At 47.8% G+C, this 24,135-nt stretch overlaps 1 protein-coding gene across 3 annotated transcripts; it reads left to right on the forward strand.

Moving 5' to 3' along the window:
* Positions 1 to 223: 223 nt before the first annotated feature.
* Positions 224 to 21,919, forward strand: LOC102114916 (uncharacterized). Of its 3 annotated transcripts, none has more exons than XM_074000235.1 (6): positions 224 to 347; positions 1,326 to 13,449; positions 14,010 to 14,211; positions 14,783 to 14,839; positions 15,181 to 15,298; positions 15,616 to 21,919. In XM_074000235.1, exon 6 carries the CDS (start codon positions 20,431 to 20,433, stop codon positions 21,247 to 21,249), a length of 819 nt encoding a protein of 272 aa, XP_073856336.1. In that variant the 5' UTR covers positions 224 to 347; positions 1,326 to 13,449; positions 14,010 to 14,211; positions 14,783 to 14,839; positions 15,181 to 15,298; positions 15,616 to 20,430; the 3' UTR covers positions 21,250 to 21,919. The 3 variants fall into 3 exon arrangements, with proteins under 3 accessions (XP_073856336.1, XP_073856338.1, XP_073856337.1); XM_074000237.1 differs by lacking the exon at positions 224 to 347 and having other exon boundaries at positions 13,330 to 13,449; positions 15,616 to 20,785; positions 21,058 to 21,919; XM_074000236.1 differs by lacking the exon at positions 224 to 347 and having other exon boundaries at positions 13,330 to 13,449; positions 14,013 to 14,211.
* The last annotated feature ends 2,216 nt before the right edge of the window (positions 21,920 to 24,135 follow it).

Consider the following 24,135-nt stretch of genomic DNA (forward strand, 5'->3'; position numbering starts at 1 on the left):
TCTCACATTCATCCCTTTGGGGCTTGCAATGTTTAAAAGTAAATGTTCCCCCACCACTAGTACCCGCTGGGTGGAACTAGTCATGAGAAGAATGGAAACCCATTTCCCTCTGCAGCAATCCGGTCTGCCTCCCAAAGCTCAGAAATGTGCTGTGCTCAGCATTTCTGTGCTGATGCAGCATCCCTGGTAGAAAAGGCAGGGGCGGCCGCAGCGCCGCAGCAGCAGTTGCTCTAGGGGGTGGAAATCAGATTGCACCGTTCCTACCTCATTTGGCAGCAGAAGCATCGAGTCACAAAGAGGATGAGGTTCTAGCCCAGAAGCATCTGGGCTATGTCATTCTAAAGGTGGTGAGTAAAATGGCTATTCACTGGGGCATCAGGTTTTCCTTCATGCTATTTCCCTGAGTGGAGAATCTGGGTCTAGAAGGGTGTGTGTGTATGTGTGTGTGTGTGTGTGTGTGTGTGTGCGTGCGTGTGTGTGTGATGGTACACATGTATGGCGCTTACGTTTTCATTTTCACTGAGCAGCAATACTTGCAAAGCTGTGAGTGCAATAACTAAATAGATCATAGTGTTTTCAAGCGGGAAGGGGTCAGAAATCATGTATTCAAGCCTCTTGTTTCACAGAAGAGGATTCTGAGGTTCAGAGAGGTCAAGCCGTGAGATTACAAAGCTCGTAAGTGGTCAGCTCTGGAACCCAGTGCTCTGATTCCTGGTACAGGATTCTTCCTATTGCTCTACATGGGTGAGCAGTGACTGCCTCTGTGCCAAGTGACCTGTGTCCCCGGGTATGAGACTGAAACCTGCAGTTGCAGCATTAGTGTCACTGAGACACGTCTTGATGTTTCCAGTAAACATGGGAAGCCATTTCTCACTAACTGCAACCTGGGGCGCCGCAGCAAAACAGCAGCACGTGTTTGCTATAAATTGCTCCGTCCTAATGGCTACCTCCTCCCCTGAGGTTACTCTCCAGGTCACGTTGCAAACAAAGTGTATACGGCACCAGCAAGTCTTCCCAGCAGAGTCAAGTGGGCTGTTGATAGGGCTGGAGAGTGTGTTTCATCAATGATATCCTCCTTTTCTTGCAAGAAGTACTTGCTGAACGCCATCCATATGCCAGGTTGTGTGCAAGCCACTGTCACGTTCTTTATGTTATTTAATGCTCACCACGGCTTTGCAAGGTATTACTATGCATACCTGACCAGGAAGCAGAATGAGCCTAGGTAAGGTTAAACAGTACAAGCTATTTGAGGTCTCTTAAAAATTTCTAGTTTCCCTAAGAATTATGGTTTTAAAACAGTTATTTTCTGTGATCTTCCTTACTAGAATCACCATTGCTCCTAAACTGGAAGGGGATGTTCTTTCCTTAACAAAAAGCAATTATCTGCAACACTTTGGATCAGATGTGCAGTCAGAGAAGGGAAAATGACATCGAAAACTGGGGCTCTTGACTCTCAGCAACTGCATGAGCTTTTGAGGTTTTCTCCAATTTTTCTCCCATTTCTTTGGGTTCTGTTTCAAGTTAAGATTGCACAATGTGTTCAGGAATCTTGGCTTTTTAAACCAGCTCTACCCCTAATGGTATGATCTTGAATAAGTCAGCCTACTTATTTGGGTCTCAGCCTTCTCACTGATAAACTGACGACTAAGAGAAAATGATCTCCATCCTCCCTTCAAGCACTGAAATGTGTATGTAGACATTGACTCCTTCACTCACTCAAGCATTATCTTGAGTTTCCATGACATGCTAGATGTGGCACTGGTGGTGGAAGGATTTTAGAAATAAGCTCCTCCAGCCCTATACCTTTCAGCTTTGGAGAGGTTATTTGCCAACAGTTATAGTTCCAGTCAAGCCCCATCAAAACTGCCCAGCATGCGTTCCAGGAACTAATCATCAATTCAAATCATTCAGAGTTGGGAGAAAATTTACTATGTCCCTCTGCTGGCTCTAAACGATTTAAATTCTCTTTCCTCTTGCCATTTCCTATAGTAACATTTATTCAGTGTGTAGTCAATAAAACACAGTGCCAGGCACTATGTTAAGCAGTTTTCATGCATTACGTCATTTAATCCTGACAATAATCCTATTCAGTACATAATACGATTAGCCCTGATTTACAGATGAAGAAACTGGCAACTTGACCAAAGTTGCACAGAAAAAAAAAAAAAAAAAGCAGTGGGGATAGAGTTTCGGTTTGGGATGATAAAAAAGTTCTGGAAATGGATCGTGGTGGTGGTTGCACCGCATGTGAGTATATTTAAGGCCACTGAATTATACAACTTAAAAAGGTTATGATGGCAAATGTCATGTATATTTTACCACAAAAAAAGAAAAATGTAGTGGGGGAACTTCAGCCCAGATTAGCACCCTACTCCAAAATCACCTACCCTACCCCTAACCACTCCTCAGCCAGTGCTACCAGACAGGACTCAGAACTCAGAAATAGAGTAGGTGCCTCTACAAAACCAACAGCTGAAGGGACGTGTTTCCTCTCCAGAGAAGGGTTTAGGAAATTTTTCCTTCGTTCATTCTTCCTTTTTTCTTTAGTTTCTTAGCCACAAAATCATGGCCCACACATCAGGAAAGCCCCCCTTACTACTGAAGGTAACTTCTTCCGAACGATCACCAGATCCCCAAATCCGGGAGAGTCCGAAATCACTTCCACTCTCCTCCCATGTCCTCCTCTGCCTGTAAGCCGAAGCTCTGTCCACAAATTCAGTTCCACTTCAAATACATCTAGATGCCAGGTCGCTATTTTGCATGAGGTCCTGGGTTATGTGTTGTGGGGGAGCAGAGGTGAGAAAGATACCTTTTCTATCTCAAAGACTTTATAATCTAGCATAAAGGGCAAAATACACAAATAGCACGGAAGGAGAAAAGTCATTCGGTAAAATTGCAGAGCACGTAGGCTAGATGTGAAGGCTGCAGAGAGGAAGAACACACCAAGCTAGCCCCCTGCAAAGAGAACACAGAGGCAGGGAGAAAGGCCCTCAGAGGAAAGACGACAATCAGCTGAGAGGGGAAGATACTTGCAGTGGAGGATGTTTCTCCTCATCAATAAACCAGCTATGGTCTTTTCCAAGTGGTATTAGGATCGAAATCTCACCATCTTTTCCCCTTGTTTTCTTCCTACCTTTCTCTTTCTCCTTCTTGTTTTTTTTTTTTAGGCTTATCCTGTTGTTGTTTTTTTATTCAATTTCTTTTGTTGAACACTTAAATCTTCAATCTTTGGTCTTTCTTCTTTACTAATATAAGTATTTTAAGACTGTCAGTTCTCCTCTGAGTGTTCCTGTAACTCCATGACACAAAATTTTAAAAAGTAGTCATTAAATTAATTAATCAAGAATTTAAAATATAATTTCTTTTTGGAATAATGAGTTATTTAGAAATGCCTTTACCTCCACCCCCAGATTTATGGAGAGAAGCATGTGATTTGGGGGAGAGTTAATTATTTCTAACTAAATTATATTGTAGTCAAATAAGATGGTTTGTATGATATGACATCACAGTATTTGTTGAGACTTCTTTTGTGGGCTACAACACAATCAAGTTTTATAAATGTCCCACGTATGCTTAAAAAAATGTGATTTTTCTAATTATTGAGAAGAAAATTTCAAATGTGTCTGTTAGAATACGTTTGATAGTTGTGTTGTTCCAATCTTTTATATCCTTTCCAAATTTTTTAATCAATTACCAAGGAAGGTACATTAAAAGCTCTTACTATGTTTCCAATTTGTCATTTGTCATTTTCTCCCCAAAGTTGCTTCTTTTTTTTTTTTTTTTTTTTTTTTTTTGGCTTTTCTATTTTGAAACTATGTTTCTAGGGGCATACCAGTTTACAGTTGTTCTCCTAAGTAGTTGTTCTTTTTCCCTTGTTTATTATATACAGCCCATCTTTGTCACCAACAATGTTTATTGTCTTCCAGTCTATTTTATCTAACATTAGAAAACTGTATCAGCTTTCTTTTGATTAGTGTTTACTTATCATTACTTTTCCATCATTTTTGTTTCATGTTTTTGGTGAATCTCTTGTAAACAGCGTATAGCTAGATTTTCTTTCTGATCTAGCTATATTATTTCCTTTAAGCTCTATGAGGCAATTAAAAGGATACTCTAATATCTTGTCTAAAATTTTTAGCTACTAATTTCCAGGAGGTTGTCAGGGTGCTTATTGCCAGAAATGAGGGGTTTTGGACCCTATTTTTCGGTTATAAGGATTTTTTTTACATTCTCTCCCTTAGAGAGCCTGTGTTGTTCCATCACATCAAACAAGTTCTGCATTTCATCTTGTCTCTCCTAGACATTGCCAAGGAATTTCACATTTATATCTAAATTCTTCTCTTTTTCTTCTTGTAATGGTTCATGCTAATACATTGTACCGGCAGTGGAATGTTGATAAAGTGGCTACTGTGGGGTATACTTCCTTGAAAACAGACATTAACTTTAAGGATCAAGTCCCCCAAAAGAAAGAGAGTTTCTTAAACCTTTGTAAAACATGATGAAAATCAGCATCTTTTGCTAAACTATCACCCACAAAACATTGGAGAACTTCTCTGGCTTTTATCCAGAGTAAAGCCAATTATACTAACAGCCTTTGTTTGACAATGGTTGCCTTTTTCTTTTCTTTCTTTTCTTTTTTTTTTTTTTTTAGGTAAAATATATCTTCAGCTAATATTTGTTGAGCACGTACTATGACATGGCACTGTGCTAAATATTTCTTTATGCACTGTGTCATTGTATCCTGACAAGGACTCGAACACAGGTGTAACTATTATCTCCCTACAAGGGAAGCTCCAAACGTTTGGGGTTCTAGCAGGGCCAGGCTAAGGCTCGGTGAAAAAGGAAGGCAACAGACTGTCCAAGTTCCCTCAATACAAAACTCTACCTCTTCTCATCGGTCCCTTCCTCTGGCTTCCTGCGAGGTTGTGCAGTGCTTTTGTCTTTGATTTCTAGCTACCTGATCAATAACTCTGCGGCCTTGGGCTAGGAAGATACTTCACTTCTCTGGGCCTCAATTTCCTTGTCTGCCAGCTCTAAGATTCTCTCTGGTCTCCCACCACCCCACACACAATGGGGTCAAGACCACCAATCAGCTGAGAAAGGCCATGTCCCCCGCTCCTGTTCAAGCTCCATTTCTGCAGGAGTTTCTGACACCCTGCCTCAGGATTTTAAAAGCTCCTCCTGAAATTCTGGAAAGAGTGGTAGCAGTGCCTCCCCATTTCCTTCTGTGCTATTCTGACAAGGCTTGTTCAGTCACATGGTGGGTCAACGATGGGGCTGATATGAAATAATCTTTCCCCGAGCTTCCCTTTGGCTCAGGCTGGGGCCAGCCATGGACCACACAGGCTGGAGAATGGCATGGAGCATGGCAGTTCACTGCTGGCCCCTGCCGGCTCTTCTTCTGGGGCTGGGAACCACTGATAGGAGCTGCAGTCCTCAGGCTCACCTTGGTCCATCTTTTTTTTTTTTTTTTTTTTGAGATAGAGTCTTGCTCTGTTGCCCAGGCTGGAGTGCAGTGGTGTGATTTTGGCTCACTGCAACCTCCACCTCCCGGGTTCAAGCAATTCTCCCTGCCTCAGCCTCCCAAGTAGCTCACTTTGGTCCACCTTTTAGAAAAGAGGCAGAAAGGTGGAGACGCACAAAACTGGCATTCACTGGATGTTATCTCAGTAAACAACAGCCCTATGGTGTCGAGACTATCACTGTCCCCATAGTGCACATGGAAAACTGGCCCAAAGTCACCGAGGAGGTAGGGCCTGGAGCTGTGGACTCTAATCTGTCTTGGCTCTGAGACCCATGCTTGTTCTCTCACAGGATGTCCCGTCTACAGCAGAAGGGGCCAAGGAGCCACACAAAACCAGCGCCATTTCCGCAGTGCCCAGAAGGCATCCTCTGTCTCCCCCAAACATCCATGGCTCACCTGCTTAGGGGTTCTCAAAATATTAATTGACGGTCTGGCCTTTTTAAAAATTCCCTTAAGAGAATAAACATAGTGAGGTGCTGGTTGCTGAGTTGAGATCTTGCCCTACAAGCAGACTGGCTGAGGAGTCCGGAGGGAGCCTCATGAAGCGGGAGCAAGAAACAGAACAAAGAGGAAGGTGGAGCACAGGGTAGGCAGAAAGAGCCCCTGCACCCTTCATTTACCTGGGAGGGAATAATTTAGCCGAAGGTTTCTGTCTATGGCAAACCTAGAACGAGAATCCAGGCCTCCTGCCTCCCAGGCCAGCAGTCCCACACCGCATAGCGTTTTGCCAGCATGCTGGCTCCTTTATTGGACAGGGAACTCTCTTGCTAATCTTGTAGTTGTAGACAAATGACTAGTAAGGAATTTGTAATGAACGCCATCTTTTCCTGTCCCCCGGCAGCTCCATCATTTCAAAGAAATATATATATATAATACACAGAGAAGCAAATCCCACAAAAATGAAGTTCCCATCATTAAAAAAAAAATTCTTCCTGCTTTTTCTATCCCTTGTTTCCTGTTGTTTACTATCAACTCAGGGTATCTGCCCAGGCACCAAAAACCAGGGACCATCTTTGCCAAGTGGGGGTCTTGCCTTACCAGCCCGGCTTTAAAGGAGACTGGAAACGGGATTATCATCCAGAAATACATTCATCCTGATTTACAGCCTGCCACCCCAAGAATTTCTCTGGGCAATATGCCCCCACATGGGCTGCTAAGTCCTCAATTTCCCAACCTCCCTTCTCCGCCCCACCCCAGGTGGCCAAACACTGTGACTGCTAGGATGCTGTTTAAACGCAGAATGCTATTATCACTATATATCATACTGATCGGCTTTCTAGGTCGTACTGAGGATGTCAGAATGATGCAAGCCAACATTTTTATTATTTAGATACAGTATACTAAGTTTATGTTGATTACTCTGAGTATCATCTTTGAAAGATAACTAGCATTAAAGTGTTGATAATGTTCCACTTTTGCAATCATATTTGCATAGTGTACAACAGAGTTTAGCAGGAAAAAAACCGATCTTAAGTGATGTTTTTCATCTGCTCTGTCAGCCTCACCCTGCTTGTTTCAACTTGGTACATGAGGCAGGACAAACGCTTAGCATTTTTTATATCAGCTTTACATTATATAATGTTATTCTTATTCCCTCTGGGAAGCCTTCAGCATGCAGTTGTAATGGAAAAAGGAGAGTCTTTGGGGCCAGTTGTATCTGGATCCCAATGCCAGCTTCTGCACTTGAGAAAGTCACCTCTTTGTAACATGGGGTTAGTGTGACTGTGAGATTGTAGATAATATAAGAAAAACATCTAACTAGCCCTGCGGCTGGCATGGAGCTGCCATACAGTGGCCCTTTGTCTTACGTACAATGTTTTTAAATGCCTAGTTACCGCATTTTGAAATTAAAGATTGAAAGTAAGCCAATGTTCCCCACACTGTACTTCCAGCTGACGACACTCTCGCCTCCCAGCAGAGTTATATATGCAGATGATCTGTTTGATGCTAGTGAACACAGGAGGGACACTGATTTTATTTTATGAACAATAGTTAAACGTCTCCTGAGTGTCGGCTACTGGGAAATAAATATTCTAGATTTCATCTCTTCATTCATTCATTACAAACAAGCTATCCTGCAAACGACCCCCTCGTTCTTCCTTTTTCCTTTTTCCATCTCCTTTTTTTTTCTTTCACAATCCCCCAGGCCTACCACAGTCTTTTTGCCCAATTACATACTGTTTTTCATTTTTGTCTTGTCACCACCTAATGTCCAAATTTATTTAAATCATCCTCAGACACAAACCTACAAGATCTGAATCACATTTGAGGGTTTTTCCCCCTTCTAACTTGTCAGCTGCCTCATTTATGATTGACAAGATTTCCATTTCAGTCATTGCTACTAATTCTGCTTCAAATCTGTATATTTAATGAACACACCAATCGGCACTTCATTGTTAGTCAAGGCCATTTTGTCAAGTGTAATGCTCTGATTTTATAATGTATAGTACATGGTAGCTGCTTCTAAATGAAATTCAAAGAAAGCCTTGTCCAGTTTGCACTGTAACAATATCTGGCATCGGAATACGAGCACTCCATCCTCTCCATGGTCTCATGCTTTATGCATATAGAACATTGTTTTCATGCTCCCATCAGACTCAAACACGGGCAAGGCTTTTCTCCTTGTAAAGGTATGTTGAATTGTATATCTCTGCACAAAGAGAAAAAGAAAAACAGTTTGCCTGCACCAAAACACAGTCCAAGTTCTCTAACGCAAACACAATCTGACACATGCTAAAAATTGCCTGAAGCGCTGGTGAGTTATAGTTCGCCTCCCTGGGGCAGATAATTCATTAGGAAAGAGCTGCATGCCCTATGTAGCAATTGAACAAAAATATTTACTTGTGGTAATATCAGATGATAAGGGTAACAGGGTTTCCTTTGGAACAAGGAGCGGAGAGGGAACCCCTGCAGTAGATGCCCATCATAAGCATTGCAAATGAATCATTAGCCTTCATCCTGCAATCTAGGTCAGGATGGGCGCTAAAGGGGAGGGCTTTTAAATCTGCTACAGGACTCAGGTCGAATCTGCGTAGGTGAAAACACAGAAAGCATTCAGTTATACTGTGCTGGGCGAGCTGAGGGGAATAGAAAAATGCTTTCACCTGATAGACCTTTTCCTAACCCAGAGGGTAATAAAAAATAAAGATGGCTATACTTTCAGATGAATGCCACTTAAATGCACGCGCACACACACACACACACACACACTACTTTTCTCAAAGCTTCCATGTTCAACTTTTCAGGCCCTCAACACAGTGTCTGCCAGATAGATTTTAAAAGGGAGACAGTATCTTCCAGACTCAGAAACATGTGGATTCTGTCAAAAAACAATAGAAACATACACTATTCGTGTTGAAAAGGACTTTAGACATCATCTACTCATGTTGAAGAAGAGGATAGAAAACAAGGAAAGTGACTTATTTGCCCAAGATCACACACGTGTCCAAGACCACAGCTTATTTTTCTTTCAGGTTTTTTTTAAATAAATTCTTTTTTGTGCAATACAAATAATTTATTAAGTAATCCAGAAACAAAACAAATTGACTGTCGCCTGATAGACTGAATTTGTGTCACAAACTCTTGCTCCCAAAATGACTGTGAAAGAACACTATGTTTCCCATACCTCTGTCTTGGGCTGGGGTAGTCCTTCCTCAGAACCCCAGTCCTAGCTTTAACGTGATTATTTTCTAGACACGTTGTGGCACTTAATTCACTGGGTCAAAGGCTCTGACAGTGTGTGTGGCTCTTGCCCTGTCCCTCCAGGGTCACAAGAGTTTGGCTGGGTGTGTTTTCCTAAATAGCTCCTGAAATATCGCTAAAACTAGAGATATTTAAATAGAAAAAAATTCAGATTTCAAAATTCAACCCAAGCTAAACACTAAATGAACTCACTAGGGTCAACTATTTCTTTTATTTGTCAAAATCTTTAGGAAGCTTTTCATGTTCAAATACATGAGGAAAAAATACATACTGGCAATGAAGAGACCCAGGTTTTGTTCTTAACTTCACCACTGAAATTGCTACAAACCACCCACATGGTCTCTAGAAGCTCTTTTTCCATCTCTCTGGGCCCTGCTCTACTCTTTTATAGTAGTAAGGGGGGCACCAAATAATCTCCAGGATTCCATCATTAGTTATGCCACGCAAATAATACCTCCAAAATTGTTTTTTTAAGGACACAGTAACTGCAGAACTCTCTGTAGCTATTTCCAAAAATGTGAACTGACATTCAAGGAACACAAAAACAAGTCAGTACCTGCTACTGTATATAAAGGTTTCAAATGAGGGAGTTTCACTACTGAAATAATTTTCCAAAACAATGTTGACTGACTTGGACTAAAAGCTTATGTATCTAACCATCTAACCACTATTTTCCCCTCATTTCACTTTCCAGATTGATTTGTGAGGGTTTTCCTCTCTCTCTTTCTCTCTCTCCCTTATTTTTAAAACATTTGTTAAGGCCTGAAGAGACTGCAAGGGGCTATGCACAGACAGATAAGTAAGAACAAGCTGGGTCTTATCTAGACTGAGCATTTCACTAGGAACAGAGTTTTGTATTCCGCTTCTCCAGCCACCACCACTGAAAGGTTATAGAATATTCTATTTCAGGACACCTTTAAAAACGAGAAGCACATTTAAAAGTACTGCAGAATGTTATTTTGATTTCTGCCACAGAATGAATCACTCCTCCTGAATGCAAACACCAGCAAAGAATGCGTTAGAGGATCCGCCATCATATTAAAAATTAAATCCGGCTGCATTTCATAATGGGTTTTCCTTTTTAAAGCACGGTTTCATCTTCTCACCATGGAAATTGCACTCTGATGGCTGTTCTTTATGGTTAACACAGGCATCGGCTGAGGTCAGAACCCTGCTTCTGTGAACAGGGAACCACAAATGTCACTGACACATGGTACGCTTGGCAAATAATATATTTCTTTCCTGTGTCTTCAGTTTGTCTAACGTCATGCTTGTGGTAAGCTACAGAGAGTTTATTTCTCGGGTTGTCCTTCCTTCCTTTGGTGGAACCAGCAGGAGGCACACAATATACAATGAATTCAAAAGTGCATCTCTTTTGATTTTTGTTGTTGTCTTTATTTTAACCTCCAAGAAGTGAGAGATTTAACTCAGTCTTCACCCCAGGCTAAGCTAATACTTAGGTCATGTCTGAGCTCTCTGGGGAACCCTCGCTTTATACCATCGGAGGGGCCATGGTGTCTTTTCACGTGGAGCAGCACAGCTGTCCGGCCATATGGGCCCCAAACAGTCCAGTCAATCGGATTTGGGGAGGTTTTACAATATAATTTCTTAACGTGTTAGTATTTGGGGTGAGTTTGATCAGGAGCATAGACAACACTTAAGCCCAAGGGTTTAGGTTTTAAGACGCCATCACAAATGTCCCAGCATCCGATCAGACTGGTTAAAAACAGATATGAAATCCGTGACTGGGGGAGGGGAAAGGACTCCTGGCCCCCTGGTTGAAGCAAGCCCCAGGGGTATGCTCTAACTATTAATTCAGCATCAGCTGCTTTTTTTTTTTTTTTTTTCTCTCTCTCTCTCTCTCCTTTTCTTTTCTTTTTTAACCCGGGCCTCATCATTTAAGGCGTTCCCACTCAGGCCTGCAGAGCCTGTTACAAAACCATGCTCTCCTCCCCTCCCCCCATGCCGCAAGATGAGCGGCAAATACCCTGCATTGCAGCAACGGCGAGGAGGGACTGCCAGAAACCGTCCTCAATCTAAACAAAACCAGGCCTTTAAGAAAAACTACGGAAAAGGGAGCAGCAGTGTGTCCTACTGTCCTTCAGTCCAGGCCAACTCGGGTCAGGGCCCCATCCCTCCATATACAAGGAGTTCCGAAACTATCTGCGAAAGGAATTCTTAGTGAATAGGAAACAAATTGTCCTGAAGCTAAAAACCCTTATCAAAATGGTGGGAGTCTTGAACCAAGCCACTGCCAGTGTAGTTTTTCCACCACAAAAGTATTTTGGTTTGAGGGGAACGTTATCAGAATGGTAAGTTTTTCCCTGAAAGACAGCCCAAATGATGGCTTTTTCCAATCAGTATGGTCTTCAGAAATCAAACACCAACTGCAAGCGCCGGTTTATTTCTTCTTTTTCTTCTTTCTTTTTTCTTCTTCCCCTCCTCTTCCCTCTCCTCCTCCTCTTCCCCTTTTTTCCTTTTCTCTCTGTTTAAACCAAAGCTTTCCGCTTCTTGAAATTTACAAAAACTGCTTCTTTTCTAAGCTTATCGTGGTGCATTGTTGGAAGCAAAGGCCAGTGCTGAAAGGGTTTGAGATCGCCATTCTACTTCTGCTGGGACAAACACCCAATAACTGACAAGAGCCGAAATGACCTCGAAGCGAGAAGGGCCGCGCCCGGGTCACCCTTCGTGCAGCCACTCAGCTGGGTGGGCACCTCTGCTGCGACCCTCGCGGGCTGTGTGGTTTCAGGAGGACTGCTTTTAGCTGGTGGGGCTTGTTCTCCCCATGTCTAGTTGCCCTGAATCCAGCAGTGCCCAAGAAACACTTAGACCTCTCTCTCTCTCTCCCCCTCTCTCTTTTAAGTCATCAAAGAAGAAAAGCCGGAGTAGGGGAAGCAGATGGGCCCTGCGTGTGCGTGAACCGCGCGGGTCAGGGCTGCCCCTCGCGGCTGCGGCACTGACCCCTTGGAAAGTCCGAAGGTTTCTGGTTGCAGGCGTTGGGTTATGGTTGAGGGGCTGGGGCAGGGGGTCGTCTTTGGTTTGGCTCTTATAGGCGGATTCATTCTGAGTCATTCCTCAAGGCCAAGCTCACCCGGTGCTCCCGGAAAGACACAAACACCGCCACGGCCACCACAACAAAAGGCGTCTCCCCGAAGTAGGTCTGATGTCCGCGGGACGGGTGGGCCCGTCGTGGAGCGCACTTCCGCGCCTCTAATCTCGGGAGTCCATCTGGCCCCGGAGCGCGGGAGGGCTCCGGGAGGGGCGGGGCGCGCGCGCCTCCCAGGCGCGGGCACGCGCGCCTGCTCTCCTTCACATTCACCTTGACTGCGGGGGGGCGGGGGATGGGGCGATCGTCCCCCTCCCCCCCACTCCTCTCCCCGCCCCCGCCGCTGTCCTGCCTAGACGCCCGCCTGGGAGGGGTGGGGGAGGCTGCACCGGCGCTCAGGTCTCCGCAGCGGCCCGGCAGCCGCGCGCTCTCCGCAGTGATGTCAACCGCATCCGCCGCAGCCCCTGGCAGCCCTAGCCCGCGCTGCGGCCCGCGGAAACCCCAGCCCCGCGCCTCCCGCCAGGGCCGAGGAGCAGAGGGTGCGCGGGTCCTCTGAGCCCCCCACTCCGTCTGCCTAAGCCGTGGAGACCGGGAGTGGACTCACGGCAGTGCCGGGATCCCCGGGGAGGAGGAAGGAGAAGAGGAGAGGGAAGGGGGCTGTGGAGTCAGGTGTCGATTTGACGCCCGCGGCCGCCGAGCGGACTCTGCCCCGGACTGGTGCCGCCTGGGGGGCGTTCAGGGAGCGTGGGGCGCCAACCACTGCAGATGCGGCGGCGCGCGTGGGCTCGGGCAGGCACCCCCTTCTCCCGGGATAGAAACGGATAAACGGAAGCGCGTGTGAGTGTGGGGGTGCGAATCGCCACCTCCGGCCTTGGCTTTCCCGCTCTTCCGAGCTCTCCCACTTCTCACTTTCCCCAAATCCGCATTTTCCTTGGCACAGCTCTCCCCGAGCACGAAGGAGAGGGAGGTACCCGGGGGCAGTGAGAATGACGTGTGCTGGTGCAGAGGGGGTGGGGGTCTGCGGGCCTGGATCTGTGGACGGGCACCTAATCCTCTTGTTTTCGGAACAGTCAGCAGATGTGGCTTCCTTTACCTGAATAATCCGTTAAAGGAATAATAATTTTTAAAAAGGAGCTCGACCTCACCCAAAGAGGACGGCGCACGAGATTAGGGCTTGGTAAGGATAAATTAAAAGGCTCCCAATTCTCTCTGTCCCTCTCTGCCTTCCCCTCTACCCCTCCCCCTCCCTCCTCCACCCTCCCCACCCCTCCCCCTTCTTCCTCATCCCCTGCAATCCGCGCTCGACGCGAGTTCACGCGAAGGGCTGGATTTCCAGGCGGCTCCGCAACTTGCGCGGCGCGGTGTTATTATTCATCCGAGGGTGCTGCCTCCGCAACCTTTGCCTCCTGCGCCGCTCTCCTTCCCCAGTCCGCAGCCGCCAGCAGTGCAGTCCCTCCGGCACTTACGCTCCGGTTCACCAAGAGGAAGACTGATTTTTTTTAAAATCATGCTCATCATCATCATCATCATCATCATCACGTTCCTTATCATGGTTATCATTTCCTCCTGCCAGGTGGAGCGACCACCAGCGCCGGCTCGCCTCCTGCGCCTTCCCCAGCGAAGGCAGCAAGCAGTTCGGGCTTGGCCCGGGCGGCCGCTCCCAGGATGCTTCCCGCACCTCCGGCATCACCCCCTCATTCATCTGCCTGTATATTATCTCGATCCCTTTCATTTCAGTAGATCCACTGCCTTTGGTTGGGCTGGCTGAATCGCTGGGGACTGCGGCCAGTCTCTTAAAAAGGAGAACAAAAAGCCGAAGACCTTGTGTGGCCGCACAAAGCACCTTGGGCTCGGCGAGAAGGGACGCGCAGGAGCGCTGAACCCGGAACACGCGTGGCCGCTGCGGAAGGGCGTCCGCCCGGCGTGCGGACCGCTGAGGGTATTCGGGATTGAATTTTATTTGTCCTTGTTGCTTGCTTTCACAGTGTCGACGTAGGAGAGGTGTCGGGGTTGTTGGGGTCTCTTTTTTTCTGGGAGGGGTAGCTGAATTGTGGGAGACCAGGGTGCACTTGACTTGGCTTTCCTGCTACTCTGCCTTGCCTTCTCAAGATGCGGGGGTTGGGAAGGGGACAGGGGACTCAAAGCTTAGAAAAGAGAAGGAGCCCGCTGCTGCCTGGAGGGCTAAGGGAGTAGAGGGTGGAGGTGGAGTTGAGTAGGGATGGGCCAGCCGGAGGAGCACTGAGGAGGAGAAGGGGTCTTCTCCTGCCTCGGGTCCACAAGATGAGTTTTGCTGGGAATGAGAATTCGGGTGTCTGTGGATAGGAGCGCTGAGAAATTGATGAGAAATTGACATGTCCGTGCACATGCATGAGGCGGCGACAGGATTTGTGTGTAAACAGTGTGAAGAGGTGGAGGAGGGCATGGGGGGGGGGGGAGTTAAAATAATGTCTTATTGTCCTTTTGGCTTTCGGGACTCTCATCCTCTGTCTCGCCCCCTTTTTTTGACCCAGGGATCCAGCCGCATTATACACGAGTGACCTTTTAAATCTACGTCCACCCTTTACCTGGTAAAGCCCGTTGACAGTTGGAGGTGGGGTGGGGAGAGTGTAGGGGTGCTCTCTCCCTCTCTCCCTCCCTCTGCCTCTCCTCCCTCGCTCCCCCCTGCACTCCTCTCTCTTCCTCCCTCCCACCTCCCTCGCTCCCGCCCTCCCTGCTGCATTTTGCATGAGCTATCTAGGTCATTAGCATTTTAGCGTATGCAAGACTTGACAAAGCTGATGAGGGGCCAGATGGGCCTCGCTCTTATGTTTTTTTTTTCTTTTTTTTCTTCTTCTTCTTCTTCTTCCTCTCTCTCTCTCTCTCTCTCTCTCTCTCTTCCTTTTCCCCCCTCCACCACTTGGGACCTAAGCGAGAGGACTGCAGCAGGCGAGTTCCGGAAAGCTGAATCCCCAGGTCCCGGCCCCGGACCGAGGCAGCTCGCCCCTGCAGCACGCCCGGCCCGGCTGCGCCTGCACTCAGCGATGGAGGTAAAGAGGCGGCGGCCGCGCGCCCTGCCCCGGCTGCCGCTGCCGAGCCCCTGCTGCTCTCCTTGTCCCTCGCCCTCTTCTTCCCCGTCCTTGCCCACTTCAGTTTCCTGAGCAAAGCAGAGGGCGACATGGGTGGGTGGGTTTGCTGCGCTGGGGCGAGGTGGGGTCGATGTTGTTTTTTCATTGTCTGGAGCTGCAGGGGAGGCGAGGCGCGGGGAAAGGGGCGAGGGGAGCCGGGGTAATTAACACGGGGGAGGCACCCCTCCGTCTCCCACTTCCACCCACACCCCCATCCCTCCACCCCCTCCGCTTTGCAGGAAAAAGCCTGGATGCGAAAGGATGGGGGAGAACAAAGAGCCTTTGGAAGACGTCGCTGTTATCTCATTGTCTGTGTGATTGGGGGAGCTGCGGCGGGGAGGATGCTGTGGTCCCTTCCTCCGGCGCTCCCCACCCCCATCCCTCTCCCCGCTGTCAGTGCGCACGCACACGCGCCGCTTTTTATTTCTTTTTCCTGGTTTTCTTATTCCATCTTCTACCCACCCCCCTTCCTTTCTTTCACCTTTCCTTCCTTCCTTCCTCCTTTCCTTCCTCAGGAGAAAGGCCTCTCTCTCCGTGTTCACAGCGGACCTTGATTTAAATGTCCATACAATTAAGGCACGCGGTGAATGCCAAGAATGGGGCTGGCTGAGCACCGTGGGTCGGCAAGGGCCCGCCAAGGAAGGAGCGACCGACCGAACCAGGCGCCCTCCGCAGACCTCAGCGCAGCGGCTGCGGGCGCGAGGGGAGGGGTTTCGAGCTCCCTCCGGCTGCCTGTCCCGCACCGGAGCCGGTGGGGTGGGGAGGTGTGCAGCCTGTGACAGACAGGGGCTTAGAGATGCAAACAGACTCAGGGAGAGAAACAGAAGCTGGTTCTGTGACAGAAGCAGATCTGTGCAGCACAGATGCGGTGTGCGTGGGGAGGGGGTCGCTTGGGAGCGCATTGCGGAGTGCTTGTGTGTGCAGATTTTTCTCTGGGCTCAGGACTCATTGTATGTGGGTCGACACTTTCCTCCGTGACTGTGTTTTTGTTCTGAGCTGAGTTTTTCGATTTGCCCTTAAAAAAATAATAATTTGGCATCCAGAGACTGGCAGACTGCCTCAGGGCCTGGACTGCGGATATATTGTGTTCTGCTTGAGGTTTGGGGAGGAGGGCAGGCGGTTGGAAGGGAGAGGGGGAGCTGTTTGTCACCCTTTGCTGTAGAGCTGAGAGCACCTGACAAGCTTAAGGAAGTCGCTAGGCTATGTGGACAAGAAGGAGCCAGTTCCCAGCGGGTTCACAAGCTCCATCGGAGCTGAAAGCCTGGCCATGGCTCTAAGGAGCACCTCACGCCCTCCCTGTAGCTGTTATTGCAGTTTCAGGCAGAGATCCAGGAGCTGCAGAGGAAGGGAGAGGCACAATAACCTACATGGACCCAAGGGAGACATGTGTTCCTTTAAAAATGTGAACAGAAGGAAAAACAGAATGTGTGCAAGTGGGGGTCTGAGGAAAGACTGTTTTGAAAGAGGCTGTCAGGGAATGGAAAGGGTTAAGATTTCATCCTGAAGAACCTGCTTCCCAAATCAGGCCTTCCTCCCATCACTAGACCCTGAGCAGCAGCTGGTCCTAGAGACCCCCCTCTTACTGCGCTGCCACAATCTCATCCCATTTCCAGCTCTGTATTAACCACCAAGCTGCAGCGGATGGGGCAAGACCTAAGCTCATTAATTTCCAGGTGGAGGAAATGGAGGAGGGGCAGGTCCCTGCAGTAGAGGGAGGAGCAGAGAAAGGAGGCCAAGAGCTGGATCCTTCTGCCCAGGAAGCCTGCTGCATCCCTTCCCCCGAGCATGGCAGAGGCCTGGCTTTGCAAGGCCAAGGCCATAAGGGATGTTTAGGAGATTAATTTGATTCCTTACACAGTAATCAAGGCCTAAGAGTCTCCACTGAAGCTTACTGAGGACTTCTTTCCTCTCCAAAGCCTCAGTCTAGCCTGCTAAATAAATTAGTATTCAGTGATGCCTTGGATCGGGGCCCCTCCCTGGCCTCACTTCCCCCAAATATTTATTGAGTACCTACTATGTGTAATCCTTGTGTAATTTTTACCTCTTAGGCTCTTCATTTGCCCTCCTAAGGCAGTGTTTAGAGTCAGGCAGAGGTTAAGTGTGTAGCACCCCACCTAGATACTTCCAGAACCTTCTCTGGGTCTGCAGAATGTGGCACAACCTGCTTGCCCCCGCAGAGAGAAAGCTGCAGTGCACATCTTGCAGACTGCAGGTGCTGGGCTGCCTCTGGAGACCCAGAAGGCAAGCTTGGCTGCAGGACAGAAAGGGAAAACAGCTTCTCTCACCCCTGAGCCTTAACAAGCCTTGTCTATTTGCCATTGCCTTCAAAATATACCTCCTCTGAAACTAGTAGCTTTCTGAGTTCTGGTGTCCCCTTCGCCCTTTCTGGACAGGTTTGGGAAGAAGAAAGCAGTCAGTGCTGGGCCTTATTGGGGTGTAAAGCCCCTTGCTCTGCCCCCTCTGCTCACTGTGAAGGCTGCTGGATGCTTCTTTTAGGCATGGTTTAACCTTCTGATTACTAAAACCCTTGCCCCACAAATGTCCACATTGACGAGCCTCTTTTTGGTAATTGCTTCCCTGTAATTCCTTCAGAGGTTGCTGTACCCTTCGCGGATGTGCCCTCCGGTAAAATCTCCGGATGCCTTCCCACGTAATGCCCCTTTCAGATGCTTTAAGCTGAGAGCTTAAACCGCAGGTACCATGGCTGACGCCTGCTAGGTTTCTGCTGTGGATAATCTATGATGGGAGGGGCATATTTTTTCTTCATTACTTATGTAAACTCTTGTTCCAGAAAGCTTTAGTGTGTGTGGGAGTGTTCTGGGTCTACTAGGTCTGTGTGCAAGGGTGTGGGCATTTGCCTGTGTCCACTGGGTGGGTCTCATTACAAAATGTATGTTTATGTAGGGCTTTAATGGTCGAAAATGGCAAAGAGACGAATGGACCACTTGGCCCGGTGTATAATTGCCAGGCCCCTTCTGTGCTCAGATAAGGTGTCCAAGTGAAGGTCAGCCCTTCCCTTCTGTATTTGGGGCCTATTTATGCCACCAGTAATTTTACAAGAAACCTGGATATTTCTCCCCTTTGAGGGCATTTAACTCTTTAACATCTTCTCTCTTACTACCTACTTGAGCCCCTCTAGCTACAGTCTATGGCTTAAATGAAAGGGGAATTATATGGTTAAGAAAAAGTAGGATGAGGTTGAGGCAGTTTGCTGACTGAATATGTGAAGAAGGCCCTGATGGGCTCATATGCACCGCCGCCATCACAGTCCTCAACGTGATGCAAGCTTATATGATTCTTGAGGTAACTCTACCAGATACTTCCAGATTTAGAAATGTATCAAAGGAAAAATTGGTGATATTCTTCTTTCCCCTGCCAGAAACAGCCCAGATCTCCGCTTAAGCGGAAAAGAGATTGACCTTCTAACAGAGGCAAAGGTAAACTCCTGTAAGTTACTTCCGTTACCAAAGGGAGGGGGGCAGCTTTTGTGAATGTTTGAGGAGCTTTTGCCACAGAGATATTTGGAGGAGGGGTGTGCCCATATGCACACATACATTTTCCCACATAACCATATCCAATGCTAGCATTTAGAGGAAGGCATTTAGCCACCAAAAGTCCATCCACCTATGCTGCTTCCACAGGGAAAACATTTTCTCTTTCCTCCTCTTGAACTTACATAATACCCTCCTCCCATTCCAACCTTAGAATGGAGTCTTTTGGGGGCAGCTGCAAAGCATTCTCCCTAGGACAGATGGAGCCTCCCTTCCCTCATCTACTCTGTGGGTGGTTTCAGGGCCCATGAGTCAACATGAGGAGTTGTGCTGGTGGTATGTGTGTTGGAGGCTGGGCTGGCTGATTCACAGTGACGAGGATGTCGATAATAACAATAATGAGAATGATGGTACCCAATAAAGACTTTTTCCCCCAAATTCCATCTACAATTCTTTCATTGGGTGTTTTGCCAAGTCTTTCTCAATCTCATTTCAGCTTTTTTAAAAGAAAATGCATTCAATACTTAATTGCATCACAAATGTAGACATATAAGAAAAAAGGACTTCAAACGGAATTTATGGGAGGCAATGTGTGTGGCTTTTTGCCTTATAGAACTGTGTAGAAGGCCTGGAATGATCTTCCTGCAGCAAATTTAGATGGCCTTAAAAAAAAAAAAAAAAAAGAAAGAAAAGAAAAAAGAAAAAAAAATCGGGCCTTATTGAGGGCAAGGAATGTTCCAGGTCAGAATAAAAGTGTCAGCAACTCTCAATAGGTTCATCTTTTTATTTCCTATCCTTCTCCCTTTTGTCTTAAAATAGAAACGCTACCAAGACCTGAGGGACTGGGTCAGGGGCCGGGAAGCCCAGAAAACCAACTTCCAGAATCACTAAGAGCTTTCTCTCTCAAAATTACACTGGGAGGGTTCTTTTGAAATTCAAATCCAACCTGTTTGTTGCTTAAGCACACACAAAATACTGAGACCTGGAGTCCAGGAAGCAATACTTTGGCTGCAAGTGCATATTGCAACTTCGTGTGATGTCGCCAGGGCGGTTCTGCGTCGAGTTGCGGCTGCACGACTGTAGGCGCGGGCCCCATTTCGGCCCCTGCCGGCCCGGACCGCGCCCAGGGCTTCTCAGTGACTCGCTTCCCAGCACGCACGAGGCATTCTCGTCTCTTTCTCTTGGAATGCACCAGAGACTTCTCCATGGAGCAAGGAGAAGATGAGCAGGCGCTGGTTTCCCTTTTCTTTTTTGCTCCCATTTCCCAGTCCTGATTTTTTTTTTTTTTTTTTCTTTCTCTTTCTCTCCTGAATCATGCAGACCTGGAACTCCTGAGATTCGGGTCCTCCTGCAGTTCCCAAAGCTTTGAACTCATCCAAGGTGTGGGTAGACGCGGGTTAGTCTCAGGTTCTTTCTAGGATGAGCCCCAGGCCCAAGTTCTAAGTCGAGGGGGAGGCGAAGAGGTCAGGGCGCCCCCCAGCTCAGGGCGACAAACGCCAGGGACTGTCCCCGGAGAGGTCATTTTTCCATTTTCCATGCACATTGATTTCACTCTAGCGCCAGATGGACACTCGACGGTCAACGTTAGAGATTATTACGGAGTCGGGGGCAGGAAGAGGGACGAATCGAGGCGAGGGTACATCCTCAGTTTCCAAGGGTGGCCAAGCCAGACCGAAGGCCTGGGCGGGAGGTCACGTCCTCCCCTGGCCACCCGCAGCGCTCCCCAGCCGCAGGCCTGGGCCTAGACGCCGCATCCTCACGGCCGTGCAGCAGGTCAGCCTGTGTGCCCGGGCCCGCAGTCCTGCTTCCTTCGTCCTCCTCTGGGCCTCTCTCCGATCCACTTCAGTACCTGCGGCCTTAAGGACCCCACCCTGCACCCCGGAAAGCCTCCGAACTTGCAAGAAAAAGGAGCTGGCAGGTGCCGCCTGGGAAGGGGTACAGACAGGGGGGAGGTTGGGAGAGGACCCCGCCGCGAAAGCGCTTGGGGGTTTGGAGTTTTATTTGCTGAGTCCGTCTCAGTGCACCCTCCTGAACTCCCCATTAGGACGCCCCGCCCATACCTCCAGCCTCCTCTCCCGGATAGCCCCAGTGACCCTGCCAGGGAGCAGGCATTTTCCCCTCAGGACCCAGAGACGTGTCCTCGCCATCCCCAAACACCCTCCTTCCCCTCCCCCGCAACCCTCTCCACAGAAGCCAAAACCACCACAAAAATCTTCAACCTGCAAGGAAAAAGACATATTCCTCCGTCGGCCTCAGTCAGCGTTAGTTCCAGATCCCACGCCGGAGGGGACCGAGCCGCTCGAAGTCGGTTGGAAGGAAGGCGCAGAAGGCTCTTTCTGTCTTCATGAATCTCCTTGCAAATGCAACCGCTGCTGCCATTAGGACGCGGTCTCTGTTTTCTAAAGAACTCGATTCCTTCCGTTTCCTCATCTGTTGGGTCCATCAGCGTGCAGTGAGTGATACCAGGTCCCTTTGGGTCAACAGGCCGTGCACCGAAACTTTCGGAGCCCTGGCCTCAAGGTCATGGGCCGGGTGGTGCCCGACTGAGGCTGTGCCACTGAGACCTTCCGACGTGCAGGAAGGTGCCCTGAGCTGCACAGGGGGCTTCTGTCAGCCCCCTCCCACTCTACACAGATTGATGTGGCAATATTTATTCCCATTTAATTGAGACACTGGTTTAATTTCAGGTTGCTTCGGCTTAAGGCCCAATGGGGTTTTCTGCAGCTCTTTTCCCCAATGCCTCTACAGAAATTAATTGCTGTTAATATCCAATTTTGGCTGTATTATTCGTTAGCCAATTATGTATCCCATAGCCCAGGCCCCTTGCTGCTTTCAGTCTCTGCTGGAATCAGCTCACACTATGCTGGGCTTCTGCTTTTCCGCTTTCCCCTCTATTCAAACTCTCTCCTCCCAAGATGATTTACCGGCCAGTCAGGCATTTTGCTTGTGTCCCAGTGCTGGCTGAGCTGGGGGAGGTGTCTTTAAGCCGTTTTCCCCCTTTTGAGGGAAATGTCTTCTTTGCAGTGGAAATAAATAATTTCCATTTAAAAAAGAATCTAAGCTTCTCCACTCTCTTCACTATCCCAAGGCTTGCTTTCTCTGGAGCCATTTTTGGAGAGTGGTTTTGCGTCAAAAGCAAGCAAGGTGCCCCAGCCTCAGGGCTCTCCTCCCCACCTCCCTAGAAGTCCCTCTGAGACTGTGTTAAAGCCACCACATACACATAACACCATAGATTCAAACAGTGTGCTTGGAGGATGTCATTTCACATTTCAAGGAGGGAAACTTGAAAAAGCAATTTGGGAAAAGCACTATTTTCAGAGATGAGGAGAGCAGCTCTCCCCTCCTCCCCCACAGAGGCCCTGGAAACCATTCCAGCCTTGCACTGCACAACCCTGCTCGATGGAGCTGATGCAACTGGGGGCAAGAGCCTTTAAAAAGTGTTATTTTGCCTTGGTTTTTTGTGCCTTGAGTTCAATGATAGACAGAAGCAAACACTTCCCATCACTGATGCTCTGGAAACAGAAACATACAAGTGAGAATCCTAAGGACAGCAGAGGCCCTTCTTTGTCTGCTTCCTGTCCTTCCCCCATTTGGAAAGAATGCCCCCCATGCCTTCATGTGCCCTCACACTTATCTCTAGCAGTTCTGTAACAACCTGCGCAGTGTCGGCATCAGAACCGAGTGCAGAGAAAACAAAAAGTCCAAGCCGCTGGCTTGGACTGCGGCCCCTACAGATGAAGCCCGAGGTGGGAGGTTTTCTTCTCTGCCTGGAAATCCTATAGTCAGATTTGTCGTAGGGGGGAGGTGGGTGGTGACTGTGGTGGAGGGCTGGGACATTGTTAAGAAGGTGCCTTACACAGAAGGCTCAATAAATACCACCCAAATTGGATGTAATTAAATTAGCAGCAGCTGTCCTGCTTTTCCTGTCGAAAAGCTACAATTAGGCATGAAGGCCTCTTGGGCAAAGGCTAGATAGAGTGGCATCCTAGGAAAGGAGGGGGCTAACAGTGTTTTTGGTTCATCTTCTATCCTCAGCCCCTGCCTAGCTTGTCCAGATGTGTGGAGTTTTCTTTTCTTTTCTTTCTTTTCTTTCCTTTTTGTTTGTTTGTTTTTTGTTTGTTTGTTTTTGAGATGGAGTCTGGCTCTGTCGCCCAGGCTGGAATGCAGTGGCTTGATCTCGGCTCACTGCAACCTCCATCTCCCGGGTTCAAGAGATTCTTCTGCCTCAGCCTCCTGAAGCGCTGGGATTACAGGCATGCATCACCACGCCTGGCTATTTTTTTGTATTTTCAGTAGAGACAGGGTTTCACCATGTTGGCCAGGCGAATTGGTAATATTCCAAAAATATTACCAAAGGACTGCCTATGGTCTCGAACTCCCAACCTCAGGTGACCCACCCGCCCTGGCCTCCCACAGTGCTGGAATTATGGGCATGAGCCACCGCACCCAGCTGAGTTTTATTTTCAAAATAGTCCAAGCATAGTAAAGAACCCACATACTGTGCCCAGTCCCAGAGAGAATTTCTGGGAAAATAAGAGGAAAAAAGCCCCTCTTTTTTAGAACCCTTCTGCCGTCCTTTGAGAGCACTTTAACTTTCAAAGATCCTCATATTCAAATCTCTCTTGTCACCACTCCAATTCATATCTCAACCAAGGCCTTTCCCACTGCGGTATGCCCTCTAAACAAAACTAATAACAACAACAACAACAACAACTATAATAATCAACTTCTATTTCCTTCTCCTCTCCTTCCCCCAGCCCCTTGAATATATCTCTATTCTCAATGTTCAAGAGGCATTAGAAGAAAGACAGTGAGGTTAAACCATTTCATACTAATACATGAGTTACTTCAACAAGTCTTTTAACTTCCCCAGAGATATTTAACATTTTAGAAGAGGTGTTGGCTGGGCACGGTGGTTCATGACTGTAATCCCAGCATTTTGGGAGGCCAAGAAGGGAAGATCACTTGAGCCCAGGAGTTTGAGGCCAGCCTGGGCAATGTGGCTAGACTCTATCTCTACAAAAAAAAAAAAAAAAAAAAATCAAAAAATTAACCGGAGTGACGGGGCACAATCCCAGCTACAGTCCCAGCTACTCAGGAGGCTCAGTGTGGGAGGATCGCTGGAGCACCAGAGGATGAGGCTGCAGTGAGCTGTGTTCATGCCACTGCACTCCGGCCTGGGAGACAAGAGTGAGACCCCGTCTCAAAAAAAAAAAAAAAAAAAAGAAAACAAAGAAGAAAGAAAAAAAAGAAGAAAGAAAGAAAAAG

This window comes from Macaca fascicularis, chromosome 8 (assembly GCF_037993035.2).
Source record: "Macaca fascicularis isolate 582-1 chromosome 8, T2T-MFA8v1.1".
Lineage (NCBI taxonomy): Eukaryota > Metazoa > Chordata > Mammalia > Primates > Cercopithecidae > Macaca > Macaca fascicularis.